Source organism: Trachymyrmex cornetzi, unplaced genomic scaffold, assembly GCF_001594075.2.
Source record: "Trachymyrmex cornetzi isolate Tcor2-1 unplaced genomic scaffold, Tcor1.1 scaffold109, whole genome shotgun sequence".
NCBI classification, from domain to species: domain Eukaryota; kingdom Metazoa; phylum Arthropoda; class Insecta; order Hymenoptera; family Formicidae; genus Trachymyrmex; species Trachymyrmex cornetzi.
The window spans coordinates 188,759-204,041 of NW_017295642.1; the positions used below are offsets into that span (position 1 = coordinate 188,759).

At 37.8% G+C, this 15,283-nt stretch overlaps 1 protein-coding gene across 2 annotated transcripts in view; it reads right to left on the minus strand.

Annotated features, from left to right (window-relative positions):
- Window positions 1–48: 48 nt before the first annotated feature.
- LOC108761087 (uncharacterized) overlaps window positions 49–15,283 on the minus strand; it is a 39,884-nt gene continuing 24,649 nt past the window's right edge. For both annotated transcript variants that reach the window (XM_018507436.1, XM_018507425.1), the window contains exons 6-13: window positions 6,351–6,661; window positions 4,106–4,457; window positions 3,671–4,017; window positions 2,410–2,785; window positions 2,054–2,324; window positions 1,784–1,969; window positions 1,570–1,707; window positions 49–1,422 (exon numbers count right to left, since the gene is read on the minus strand). In XM_018507436.1, coding sequence (XP_018362938.1) covers window positions 1,198–1,422; window positions 1,570–1,707; window positions 1,784–1,969; window positions 2,054–2,324; window positions 2,410–2,785; window positions 3,671–4,017; window positions 4,106–4,457; window positions 6,351–6,661 — 2,206 coding nt within the window. In that variant the 3' untranslated portion in view covers window positions 49–1,197. The remainder of the gene's footprint in view (window positions 1,423–1,569; window positions 1,708–1,783; window positions 1,970–2,053; window positions 2,325–2,409; window positions 2,786–3,670; window positions 4,018–4,105; window positions 4,458–6,350; window positions 6,662–15,283) is intronic.

Consider the following 15,283-nt stretch of genomic DNA (forward strand, 5'->3'; position numbering starts at 1 on the left):
TCTCGTACGCGAAACCTGGAAACATCATATTATTGAGAACGGAATTAAATTATACGTCCATGTTTCGCGCGGGAGATGTGAGGGTGTAACTACACATGGTCATAATTAGAACAATAATAATAAAATAATATTTATCGCCGTGAGGCGCGCAATATATACGATAATAAGAATAATAGGAATCTTTTTACTCCTAACTGTTGTTGACAATACCTCTCAACGGGGGAAACTTTATCGACGTCTGATAGAAAAAGCTATTAGGCGAACACTTGGCGTAGAATCAGCCTTGTGCAAATGTGAATATTCATTAATTCTATTTACATACATAAGCTACGTAATAAATTGCCTGTCTAGGTTAAGGAAATTGCGAATTATCTATCCTGAATAAATTAGTAAATAATGCATTTTTTCGCCAGAAAGTATTATATATATCAAATCATTATATATGTTACAAATTCTCAAATTCATTTCTTTATCCTTAACCTAGACGCGCTGCATTTCTCTTGATTTTTAAAATGCGACTGCTTTCCACTAGAGGATTCTTGCGGGGCCACATACCTTCTTTAGTCGCTACAGTTTCTAACTTCTGCCGCACACACGCAACTTATTACTATTTATATAAATATAAGTTAATAATGTCCATGAAGAGACACGTAATGTAGAAAAACAATTTGATAAAGTGCTACAGTAAATATTTCCACTTTTCCTTTATAAAACATCTCTATGGACAAGAAGCGACACATCATCGTCGTGTCGCATTATTGCGCTAGAATGCTCGGGATGACACGTCGAAGCTCGATGAAAAAAAAAGATGAGAAATTTCTGCAAAACGTAAACACCTGCCCTTCATTAATGCGTGTATATATCCTTTTATCTGCAGTAGTATTAAATTTTTAGCAACTTCAACACATATTACATGATCTATCTGCTTAATACTTTCCTGTTCCTCGCCGCGCATAACTCGCGTACAATTCACGCGTGCACGCAGCGAAAGATAATATTTTGAATGAATAATTATGTAACAAGCGAATTTGATTCTTTTTGCCGAAGCTGAATGCGTTACCGTCTCGTGTACGAGCTAAGCCCTTTCTTTCTTTTTCTTTTCGCGTTCGAACTGACGGTCTATATACTCTAATATTTCTTAAGAGCCGCAATGACGAGCGATCGTACCGCTCGGTCAAACTCGAACTCAATTTATCGTTACGTTTCGGGAGCAAAGATCTCGACGGAATTGTCGACATTCTGCGCGTTGGAGCGCATCGCTCGTCTCCGTTGTTCAATCATTTGTCGTCGTGCTTGCTCCCTCGCCTCGCGCGCCTTTTTGTTTGCCTCGCTGTTCGCGGTCGGTTTCGCTTTGTGGACTGGTATGACTCGACGTTTACCGTTCTGTTGCGAGGCTGACGCGGTTTTCTTGTCTGGCATGACCTATGTGCATATAGAACAAAATGTCGAAGGTGTAATCGCGAAAAATTAAAATATTATACAAGAATTTGATTTTTATTGAAAAAAAGGAATATAAATTGAAAAATTAGATGTCGATTCCATATCAGCAACAATAATATTTGCTCATACCTCTTGCCATTGTGACTTCCTCAGTTTCTCTATCTGGTCAAAGAGTTCGTTTACTTGAACAACCTGTAGCATCACCATGTCCCAGAAGCCAGCCAAATCTTCGTTTGTCGTTGGAAATTCTTCACCTGGCACCTGATTCTAAAATATCAAGATATGAGCCGCTAGTTTTATTATTTGTTTGATATTCTAAAATACCGATTAGAAATTTTCTTACGATATTCTTTTGACATAATCCTTCAAACTGCTGCATCTTCTGCGAGGTTAACAATCTAGCTTTTCCTGCAGCAGATCGCAGCTTACCAGCGGCCTCTTCTGGCAGTGCAACAGTATCGCCGCTGGCTAATTCGGCCTCTGCAGATGCGGCCAACGATAACAGTCTATCTGTCTCTTGTTTCAATAACTGAAAGCACAATATGTATGAATTCTTATTGCCGAGAATATAAGTATTTACATCGCGTAATATACGCATTTATTCTCCAATTACCTTCATAAAATAATGACCATCTTTCTCTTCGATTACTTTTTCCGCTTCTTGAGCTTGTTTCGCTATGTTCGTCGAACTGGCGCTGGGTTCTAATACAGGTAACACTACTTTCGGCGCGGCTGGTTGCTGATCAGGTATGTTTTTACTAGTCGTATCACGTTGCGGTATGTCACCTTCTATGGTAATCGGAATCCTTCTTATTACGCTGGTCTGTGAATTTACAGTTGTTGGGGAACTCATCTGCTCTGTTTTCCGTGTCACTGGCGTTATCCTGAAAACGTGAAAGTATTTCGTTGTCAAATAGAAAAAAATTTAATAAACTAATTTCTATTTTACTTATAAAACATAGAGTTCACCTTTGTAATGGCTTTATAATTTGTTCCGTGCCGTCTGTAGGTTTTCTACTACTGACTACAGGGAGCTGTGCTCGAAATTCCGGGCGCAAATGTCGCAGAACAGGCAAATTTTTTAACGATTCCTCCGTGTTCGCGTTGTCTGCCGAAATGTCATTGTTATTACTTGATTTATTGAAACTACTGTCGCTGGTGTTTAGCTTAGTGATGCTGCGTTTGAAGAAGAAACCCTGCGCTAGAGCACCTGGACCGTACAACCGCTCCACTCGCTGTTGAATAAAGGATTTCTCGCTGCTTGACGAAGTGTTTAACACTTGATTTTCAACTTCTACTGACGAGCCATTTAGAATACTAGTATCGTTAAACGATGCACCTGAAACTGCAAAATAAATGGAAAGAATTAAATTAAAAAATTTTAAATAAGTATATAAAATATAAGGAATAATATAGAAGAGTTAATTCGCTTTCTAGTAAGATATTGGTGCGTACTTTTAAATGATTATTTAATAATTGATATAAAAATATTGTTTGACGCCAAAAGCTTTAAGCTTTTCAGAATCTTTTTTGCTAACAATAAAGAAAATCCAAAATAAAATTTATAAGAAATAGCAAATAAAGGAAATATACTATAATATATAACAGAACTTGCAAATAAGACAGTACAAAACAAACTAACTAATAACGCACATGTATCTCTTATATACATCGAAAGACAACAATTGTTAAACATCAACAGTGGTGTCAAAACATAAATAAATACGAGCCAATGTAACATGACCTATTGACATGAACTTAATAAATTAAATATCATATTCTGTATTTTAAACTTATTTAATACAGAATAATGTGCATCATTAATAATATTATATTCACTTGTACATCGAATAAATTCGAACAATATTACAATTATTTTACTTAATATACATTTGTAACGAATGTAAATTATATCGGATTACTTGCTTTTGAAAGAATTTTTCATCGAGGGCATTAACTTAAATAACATTATAATTTCCCGAAATCTTATGATCTATAACTGTGGGACTTTTGGGGGGAATTCGTTCTCCTTAATACAAATAAAAACTTGAGGCAATATATGTCGAAATTAATTCGTAATAATAAAAAACAGAATAAGTTTTTAAATTCAGTTCAGAGAAAGTATATGAAAAAAATTACTTAAGAGCTATTAGGGAAATAAATTTGGCATATTAATTTTATTTCTCTAAGTTAATATATTAAAGTTATTATGAAAAAGAATTTTCCTTACGATTAGTGATGCCTTGCTTCGGAGAGGAGAAACCTGTCCCCATAGACTTGTTCTGTTGTCCGCATGACATCATTGGCGACAATCCGGGACTCCGTTTGCTAGCGGCAGTGCTCGTCCTGATGGGACTGAGTTCGGGAAACGTTGGGTGCAACGACACTGCTTTATCGACTTCCGAGTAACCCTGGCATGTCATGCTGATCGAATTTCTGCTCTCCATGTACGTCTCAACCTTGCACTCCTCCTTCACGCCGTTCGTGAATCCGTTTTGTCTTTCCATCGCTAACGGCGATATCGACTGACTCTTAGGCGGATATTGGGGCGTCGGAACGTTGAGATTCTCGTTGGATCTATAATTTTTCAGATATTTATCTAATCGAGATTCGCGTGTACATTTTACTGATTTTACACGGTGTAAAAGTGACGCGAGTGCCTCACCTGAAACCTGCAGGACTCGTGTCCCTCGTGATCAGCCTCGTGCCAGGACTGCTGTCTCTCGAACGGAATCCTTCCCTCAATTTACTGTCGTACCTGGTGATTCCCGAGTAGCCGCTTATACTGCACGCCAATCCCAAGTAGCTAGGCTTCTTCGCTGTCGTCAGCTCTGGCTCGGGGCTGCCATGATGAACATTGCTGGCGTTCAGCTTCTTCTCATCGGGGGTAAGATGTGACTTCTGCAATGTCTCACTGCTGCCGTTTGCCAATTTCTCGGGTGGCGACACCGGTTCACCGTTGCACGATAGGTTTAGACTGTGTAGAGTCTTTTCGGACACGGAGTCCACGGTGTTTTCTGAAAGCGAAAATTTCGATCTAACATTCGCGAAAATTCTTCAATCTTCTTCGGCTCCTATTTTTAAAAATTAAAAACGAGAGATGTAGAAATTATCATGAACGTTACACCGCGCGGTCGAAAGAAATATTACAATCCTGTAAGTTTGGCTGCTCTATTACTACAACGATCACGAGGTAAAGTTACGTAGATTGAACCACAACAGAATATTTAAATTTGTCGACATTCGGATCTTTCTGTTACGCTTTTATTTAGGTTCACGAAATCTCACGATTCACTGTGCTCTCATTAACGATGAACGTCTGCGAGCCAACTGCTCGGCTGACGAGACATTCACCTTCGAAAAGCGCTGTCGCCCACGCACTATGCACACGCCAGTTCGCGTTATACGAATTTTATTCGCGTCATAGTCATAACGTGGCCTTATTTCCTAGGAACCGGTGGAGCGGTTCCAAGCTCGCTACGCCGAAACAACCGGATGGAAATTCAGCTTGATCAGAGTATACTCGACTACGATCAACGGGCGCACTTCGCGAAATTGAGATGAGCCTACGACAGTTCGCCACGTTCTTCTAAATCACCGCGACGGTTCCTGGAACACTGAGCAGTGACTCTCGCGGTAGAGACTCCCTCTTGGCAACAACGAGGAAAAGAAGCGTTTGCACTTGGTGCAAACTCGCCTGCAGTCTAAATCCGATCGGCATTTTGACCGAGCAAAAAGCGTCCGCCAACCTGCGAGAAAGTGACGGTGGAGGGATCGGCGACCCTCACCGGCCTTGAAGCTTCAAAAATCTATATGAATTTCGTGTAAAGATCTATAGAATACCTGAGATCGCAATACAAAAGATAAGCTTTTAAATTTAAGTTAATCTTTTTTCCCGAGAAATTTTACCAATTCGCGATGCATTTGAATTTGTAATTAACGCCCGATTACTTTTCGCAAAAAGCCAAAGTGAAATATTATATTTGGAAAGAGAACGATTTTAAAGTATCTAAAAATTTACTAAATATAGATTAAAAACAATTTTATTGGACCATTAAAATAATTATGTAGGACGCTCAAGCTCATCATGTTTTAGTTTCTTGTATAATTATTTTGATGGTAATAAAATTATTTTAGCTTATGTATCTAGCTAAATTTTAGATGTTTCAGCAAAATCGTTCTTTCCATGTATGAGAAAAACTTTTCTGATTAAGCGATGTCATGGTTGTTGGACATTTAACGTGCGGCTTTCATCGTCAATTAAGTGCCGCATTTTCGAATAATTGAAAGAACTGGTTTACAGATAAACTGTACGATATAATCCTACGTTCTTTCAAGCGCATTCCACTTTTTTCCGCGGAATGACTTCCTCACTCGAGCGATGCTTCTAATCATTCTCAGCCCGACCGAGCTCTACGAGAAGTGATCCTTCTCTTCGATAGGGAAGACTGTCTTGCAGCAAAGTTCTTTTTTCCAAAAAATCGTAACGTTCTTCCTAGAAACAGTAACATCTAAAAAATCTATAATTCATTTAAAAAATATTTTTGAATTTTTCTAGTTCCTCTCTACGAAACCTTAAGTTATTTATATCTACAAATTATCCGATTTTTAAATATTACGAATTCTAGATATCTCCAGATTTCCTTCCGAATATTCTCAAAAGGATACGCAACTTAGGGGGATTATTAACTAGAAACCTTGAAGAAATAAAAATAATCTGATCATTTCAAGTTAAATTACTTTTATTTCAAGTTGTCTAGTGGTCAGTGAAGTGTTGTCTAGTCAGAGAATAATTTAACCGTAGAACGATTGAATGATTCTCGATAATAAGATGACGGTTACTAAATTGTTATTGGTAACGTGCCACATAATCGTGGGGATTACGTGTCTCTCAATGCGGGATAGCCAACCTGATCGGTCGGATGCAGAGCGGTCGACGTCCAGGCTGCAGCTGCCGATGCTCTCCTGACTGGTCATGTTGGGGTGATGCCTGGTGGCGATCTGCGCTGGCGGTCGGGGATCCGGGTCGAGGCGATGATAGTTGAGAGGTTGGACTGCTAGGGAGAGCGGTCTAGTGCGTCGATGTGAACGGATGCCACCGGCTCCGGGTACCGACGACGTCACCGTCGCGGTACAGGAGTCGTCGACGTCCTCCAAACCCGCCACCTCGCCACCGCCGCGCCGAGGCTGCCGTTCCTCGTCCACGCGATCCTCGTGCACACTGCACAGGTCCGGTTCTCATCCCGTATGCTGTCACGCGTGTCAGAGCGTTCTCGAGCTCGGTGCGGTTACGATATTTATGCGTGCATATGCCTATCTTAATACATGGTGTGCGATCCTGTCAACGCATTGGTGAACGTATTCCCGGCTAACAGTTAAAATGATTTCCCCTTGATAAAAGAGGAAATCATTTGTCTCTTGTGACACATACGTAATAAATAATATAACGCTTGTCGATAAATTTGGTCTTTCAAGATTCAGTAATTTTGATTATAAATTATAGATAAATTTAAATCTATAAATACAATTCGACGCGCTTTGATATAAAAACTCGTTAAGCTTTTACAAATATGCAAGAATTTTTTCAGATTTTTATACAATCCGGAACAATGTAGAAAATAAAAATCTGCACTGAAGCTCAAAGATCTAGATTGCTGAACGGGAAGATGCAAAATTTCACATTATCGACGACGTGTTAACATTCGTTTTTGAGACCCTAATCTATCATAGCTCAAGGCTACAAAGGTTTAAAAATAATAATCCCGAAAAAATAATAGATTATTTTTCAATATAGGTTATTTCAATTAAATTTTAAATCATTTTGACACTTGTTGTCAAGATGTTTAACGTTACAATCATACTAGTCTGTTCAAATTTATTATACGATCACATCATTTGAATCAATACGATTAAAAAACTTTAAAAAATAAAAAATTTTTACAGAAAAAAGATCTTACATTAACAGACGAAATCAAATGAAAAATTTTCTAATAAAATTAGTAAGAAAATAAATTACATTTTGGTCAGCAGGGGAGTTTAAAAAAATTGGTTTCTAATTAAACTCTGAAAAAATATCACTCTAGCTTTTTTCAACAAGAAATATATACCATGTTGTTCACCAAATGCGTCTATTATCGGACACTCTGTATAGCGATATACTAACAGAAACAGTTTTTTAACACCAAGTAAGTATTTCCATATGAGACTTTGACACAGATTGATTTTGGAAAAGTTGAAAAAGAGTTCAGGAGAGCGACCTCGATTGATAACGAGACGCGTTCTCAAAGAATGACCGCTTTCCGATGGTTTTTATGCCAGGTCCAACGGAACAAGTTGCATTTCTCTGTTTCTTTTGTGAATGTCACGTCGTCTCGAAGCAAGCGAGAAAGCGGCACGAATTAGCATTTGCCAGCGACCGCCGCGACTGCTTTTTTGCACATGACATTCGTGCAGTGTAACGGCAATTGATAAGCTATGGTCTCTGATTGTTTCCTTTCGTCATGTATGTATGTATATCACCGAGGGAGCTCGAGAACATCATGGATGGAAGCTGGTGGCACCGCAATGTGTCCGACGGACTGTCGGTTTCTCGACAGACCGGAGTATTCCGCATGTATAATATTACAGTTGGATGGGACGGAGGAGGGACGGGAGGGATCTTGCCGAGAGACTCGACGACATAACGTTGATGCCGGGAATCTCGAAGACAGCAAAAATAGATTTTACAACGGTGTTCCTCGGCCACGAGCGGGAGGTTTCGTTGGTCTCGGTTTCGTCGCGAGAATTCCCTCAGAATTCTTTCACCGCGGCGCGACGAGTTAAGCTCTGCGACGTGGCATCAACGGGCCGGATAGTCTCATTACCGATGTAACGAGAGTAATTAACGATATCGAATTCGCGTAGCACATAACTGTCCGACAGGAGCGTGGCACTTTAATGCCTATAACGCGGAGAAACCCGAATGGAAAGTCTTTTTTTTTTTGCGGTGCAATAACCATCAGATTCATGACTTAACGAAGACAAACATCATACGTTATGCGCAGGCAGTCTCATTAATTTCGCCGTGACTTTCGTATTTTTCTGCATAATATCAAGACAATGAATAAGGCACAGATTTTTATTGCCGCAAGTCACGAAATACGTACTAATATCAATTTTTTCTCAAGTTGCATTATAAAGTAAATGTCCCAATGACTAAAGAAGATATAATCAGTTTTGTATTATTATTAATTAATAACACCGATAAAATTTGATCTTCTTTTTGTAACACGAATAGTGATTTCCGATATATTTTTGCCTGCTTGGCCAAATTTGGTTATCATGTCATAATTTTAAGAAAAATCGAGTTAAACAGGCAAAGAAAAACGATGATTTTTATTATTAATTAATAACATTACAAAAGGAATTAATATCCATATAAAACTTTTCTCTCTTTATTGGAAAATACTAACATATAAATTTAAAAAAGAGGAAAAGTTTAAATAAAATTATTTACATTATACCATATATATCGATTATACCAATAACTGAACTGAAACATTTTTTAAATTTAATTTTCAGTTTTTTATAATATTGAAAAAACATACTTGAACTCTCTGCGTTCCGAGAGTGTGCTTTCAGCATCAATGCATCATTCAATAAATGTTCAGTGATACTCCTTCAAAAACACTGTAGGTTTTTTTTTCCGTAATAAACAAAATTAGTTATAAAAAAACATGTATATAATGTTTTAAAGGGAGCAAGAGGCTTTTTGTTGAAAAAAATTTTACTTCAAAAATGAATACGATAATTTTATTTTTATTTGGTAAATGGTAAATTATTTTTGGTATACTTTAAGTATACCAGAGTATACCACCTTATCGATACGGCGATAACGCTGAAAGCAGTTTTCGGAATGCAGTCTATAACGTGTTTAGGTGAATACAGTAATAATATTTTTAAAAATTAAAAAATGTAAACACTATGATTGCGTTTTGTTTCGACAATCACATACTGTAAAATTCATTCTGTATCTTTATCGTTCATTACATGTGGAAGGAAGATATAATCAAGTTTACAGCACGTAAACTGTCCAAACCAAACGCAGCTTATGTCTCAAGATGAGTGAAAATACGACTGTCTCTGCGACATTTAAATAATTCGCAATAAAATTATGTTTTTATTACTTAATTTAATAAAAAATATTTAACTTTTTTAATTTACCATTTTTTGCTGTTATTAACAAATATCTGAATAATTTCAAATTTATATTATTCAAATAATTCATATTGTTAATTTTTTAATCACTTAATTATTGGGACATTTATCTTATGCATGATAAAACCTTCGCATACCATTGATCTTTTTTTACCGAATTTTAATGAAAATTAGTAAAAGAATTTCATGAAAAATTGCGAGACTATAAATTAAATATTCATGATCTAATCGGCAAAGAAACGTTTGGAAAATAGTGTTTGAATTTCAAGAATTATTGCAGAGTGGCACCAGCTTCCAGCAATTGATTTGTCGCTCACAGACGAGAGACTTGTGCAAATAGCTCCGGCGCGCAAATTAAATTGTCGGCAAATTGGCGCCGGTGTTAATTGCACGCGCTAATTGCACGAACAGCATCGGTCATTCGCCGCGAATCGCACGGGAGTTACCAACTACAGGTCCATTTATTTCGGTCGCACTTTTCTTCATGAAAAACAGATGTACGTTTTGAAGAGAGAAAATTACGAGATTATCACAGAGTGCGACTGAAAAGAATGAGCCTTTACGTATAATCGCGGATCAGTAAGTAAGCGGGTGCATATCAGATGCGATCAAACTACATGCAATGGAATTGTTCTCACATTGGCGACTAAACTTGCGCGACAGTTCAAGACGAGATGTCTTGCGCAAAAGGAATAAATCGTCCATTACAATGATTGTCGCACGTTTACTCGCTCATGTAATCGCGAAAATGTAATGTGCACAGAAACAGGGAAAGCTTCTTCGAACAAGTCACACAATATGAGATGTAGGGTCTCGTTTCTCAAACCGTTACACGCTGTTATCATTTATAAGTGCGATTATAATATATGATTGTACGCTCAGAGAAAAACATTGTGACAATTATCTAGGTGACAATCGTACAAGTTTTATATTATGCAAAATTAATGTACATGCATAATTGAATAAATAATTTTATAATTATTACATATTATATACATTAATTACCTATAATGCATACAAAACTGAAATAGTTGCCATCTATATAATTGTTGTCATCATATCTTTTCTTTAAGTGTGTAATACGTAATTGTATAAGAGACCTTCCTTCATTTTCTACATATTCCAAATTATATATTTTTTAAGACATACGAATACCATATAATGTACTTTCTAGCGCTTTCACTGCCACCAATGTGGCTTCTCGATAAAAAAAAAAAAGTACGCCGAGCTCCAAACTGCACTCGTGCGTGTAATGCATACGGCGCCCATAACGGATTGAAGAAACGAGTCGCGCGTGTAGGTAAGACTGTTCGGTGTTGTACAATGTTGTTTACGATGCGGAAATCGGCGCTGACATAATTGCAAGTTAACGGTTTAAAGTGCAACGTGGGGTGCAGGCGTGCGGCCAAGCAAGACTAAGGTGTGCAAGGTGAACGAATCATGCTCGATCGCCGATGACGATGATAATGGCGATGATAGCAGATAAGCGTGTGTTTGTATGCGTGGACACACGTGGACAGACGCGGCATAATTGACGTAGGAAAATGTCAAAGTATTATTCCACACGAACATGTAACAATTCCTATAGCTCGGGAGACCTCGACGTTCTCATAAGGCGACGCTGACCGTGAAGATATTCTGACGGATTCATTCTCGCTCGATGTCTATCGAGTATCTCTCGAATACTAGATTCGTCTCGGCATATCAGGAGTGGCATGATGTGAATGCACCGCTGCATTGCGCCGCTAATGAATCTCGATAATACCTATTCACGTTCTAATCGCTCACCGTGAAACATCTAGGGCTCCAAGGGACGCTCATAACGTATCGCGCGTTGTGTCAATGGAACATGAACTTATCATTGATTAATTGTTAATGCCACACGTTAAACGTCAATTATATCAATAGTTTTTCACCTCGGTGAAAAAATACCCAAGTGGAAAAGTTGGACCGGATCTTACAAATGGCGCGATACCGCGGCAGTTGTAAATAGTAAGTAACACCAATACTGCTGGTCAGTACGGCACCAATCATCGGCATAATACTGGCTTACTATTGGCTTAGTACTGGCACAGTACAGACTCTCGAGTATTGGCTATCAATAGAGTAAGAATTTATTCCGAGGGCTGGGACGGTACTGGGTTAGTACTGGCACAGTACTGTCTACAATACTGTCCCAATACTGGTTGCCAATACCCAGTCAAGTTACCTTTCGGTATGATGCCAGAACTCATCGTTATTAATCCAGTAATATGCCAATCCCGAGCCAATACCAAATCCTTAACGCAGTACTGGCGCGATATCGCGCCAGTTGTAAATTTCCACTTGGGTATCGTACACCTGAATACAAATAAACGTGTGTTATTCTCGGTGAGAAAAAAACATGCATGTAAAAGTGCAACGCACGCAATATTAGTTATTGGAGCAATGGGGATCTATTGTTAAAATCTTAGGAACACGCTGTTAAATTCTCAGGGGTTTTATCAATCGTTTGCAAACGTCTCTTTCTCACTGCCTACCTTCGCCGCCAATGTTTCCAGAGGAGGAACTTGGAGACATTCTTTTTCGCGACCGGGTTCACCGTGTAGGTACCGCTCTCGATTTTTAAGGGCATCCTTAGCCGCGAACGCGTCACTGCGGATTGCGCCTGAGGCGCGACGATGGCTTGCGGTCGCCGCGAGCCGATATATCGATCGCAAGATGATCTGCGAATGTCAAAGGGGGATGATATTGCACGCGCAACACTCTCGCTTCGTATTTCGAGCGGCAATAAGCGTCGTTAAAATGCAATTTCAAGCGTTATTGTGTCTGCGCATGTTATTGTTCGATCCTGTTTTTCTAATTCAATGACTTCCGCTAGGAATTATGCCCGTCCTTTACCAATGTAGATTCATTGTAATCTCGGTTCAACTTGCTCTTCACCTTTTCCTAATTCTTATGCCCGTTTCTACCATTGTATAGATTAATTTTAATCTCGATTTAACTTGGTTTCCATCTGTTTTGAATTCTAAGAATTAAAAAAGCATAAAGAGTAAATTAAAACAAGATTAAAGTTATTTTACATTAGTAGAAATGTACATTAGAATTAGAAAAAGACGAAGAGCTGAACCAGGATTAAAATTAAGCTACATTGAGATAGAAATGGCATTATACAGAAATACAAATTTCCTTCGTAATTGTAAATTATTACCAATATCTCTTTATTGTTCAAATTCGTTCATAAGCACGTCATCTCGATTCAGCTGGTCTCGCGAATAAAGAAGATATATCTGCAGTGCAGTTTCACCGCGATTGGCACTGATTTATTTATTTTAATCGCAGGATAGAGACGAATGAAGGTGTCAAATCGTATCGGTGGTTGCGATTTCGCTCTTTTTCGCTTGCCTTTTGTTGAAACCGTGGCACTCACGAGCACGTTTCTAAGATGACTAGTTGCCGAAGACTGGCATTCCTAATCTCGTCTCTGCCACTGCAACTCTTTCGCTTTCTCTTTCGACGCATCCTCCTTTTCCATCTCTCTCGCACTTTCCCGCCGAATCCCCCGCCATTCCAGTCAGTCTTCTCTTTATCTTTCCCCGAGTCGAGGGTATATTTTTGGAACACTCAAAAAACCACGATGGCACACGGCGTGGCGTCTTTCCCCGCGTCCTACCTCTCCTTCCTTCCTTACTTCTCTTCTCTCTCTCTCTCTCTTTTTTTTCTCTACCTCTCCCTTTCTCTTTCTCTCCTTGCGCGGACATTAACGCGTGAACAAATGTGGAAGGGCACACGAACTTTAAAGAGGACTGCGAGCGCGCGTACACGTGCCCGGCACGCGCGCGCGCCTCTCGAGGAGAAACGCGCTTCAAAAGCCGGTCGCATTCATGTAACTTGCGAGAAATCGTCATGTCTTACACCCTCGACTTTTACGAAACCTGATTATGAAGACATCAAGGATTCAATGCGTTTTTATTGCTTTCCGAAGATATTTGAAAGTAAGAATCATCTCGCGAATAATTTCTAACTGTTCAACGAAAACAAACTGCGAAGAGATTATCAAAAATTAAAATTATTTCACTTATTTGCTACAACGATATGAGTAAAAAATTATTATCTTTGAGTTGATTGCGGAAAAAGAATAGAAACATAAAAAAGAAAGTAAAAAAGAATATACCCTCTTTAAAAGAACACTGTTATTTCTTTACAATCAATTATTACGTTAAAGCCTGGTTTTTCATTTTCTGGTTAACTTGTGGTTAGGCTTTAATCTGATGATAAGGTAAATATTGTATTTTTCTTACTGTGGTTAACAACTAAACTGATGGTTTGTAGTAAATAACCTTAAAATTACCACGTTCCATTGATAATCTTCTTAATAATCCATATCTAACAATGCATTGTTTAGTTATCATTGGAACAGTTGAAAAACACAACTACTACGTTATGTTTTTCAATTGTTCATTCCAATGATAACTGAACTATATGCAATAAATTCACGGAAAAAAAGATTAGCTGTCACAGCTAAAAATTAGATATGGCAGCTAAATTCAGTAGTAATATATGGACACCTAACATCATGTCTGCGAGGTCTAATTTCCATTAGCTGTGAGGCCTAAATATTATCATTGTAACAGACAAGCTATTATGTCGATATATTGATCATTGCAGCAAACGTTTTCTGTGTAGCAGACAATTTGGTAGCAAGTACAGTTTCAGCATACCATATTTAGCTGTGGTAGAGATCATTTTCTTTTACACGGACATATTCGTTAACTATGACAACTAACTTCATGTTGCTAAATAAATTGACTGTAACAGACATGCATACTTTGCTATCACGTCCTTATATTAGCTACAGCAGCAAATCCTTTGTATGTATTAGCAAATTTCATAGCTGTAGTAACTAATGCAATTTCAGCCAATCAGAATTAGCTGTGATCAAAAACATTTTTTTCCATGTTTAGTTACTAATTGTTAATTTTATTTAACTAAACTATACGTAATAAATTTATTTACAGTTTTTCAACATATTAACATCTTTTTAACAAGACGCCTAATTGAGCATCAAATTATTAAAATAGCTTGTCAATTTAATTCGCGATATTACTACAGTAGTTTAATTGCGTCTTTTTTTTTATAAGTTTAAAAAATCAATTCGGCGCGCAGTACGAATGACTATAAATGTGATATGCACGCACATACATATACAGTATATATTGTAGTAACTCAGATTGAATTACTTAACCATTAAAGATCTAACTTTGACCATTAGAGCCATTACTTTTATCCCTTATAATTACTACGTCTTTGGTCCATTTCATGTATTTATTTCTAGCCTATCCGTACTTCCTTTTTCTTGTTCAATATTCGGTTCCGATTCTTTCTCATTTCGTTTCATAGCAAAATAAGTGTTGTAGTTTTTATGTGCTATTGATAGCAATTTAAGTATACAATGACAAACACTGAAAATATTTGTATTTTTAATATTAAATTTCGGTTTACCCAATACACAGTTTGTTAAGCACAATGAAACAATATATAAAATAACTAATTTCCGTAAGGATTATCTTTCTTGGTGTGCCAGCATATTTCACAAAAAAATTGAAACCTGTCTCCGGTTTCAGTAAGAAAATCTGGTAAGTTTATGTTACACTGAAATTGCATTTCA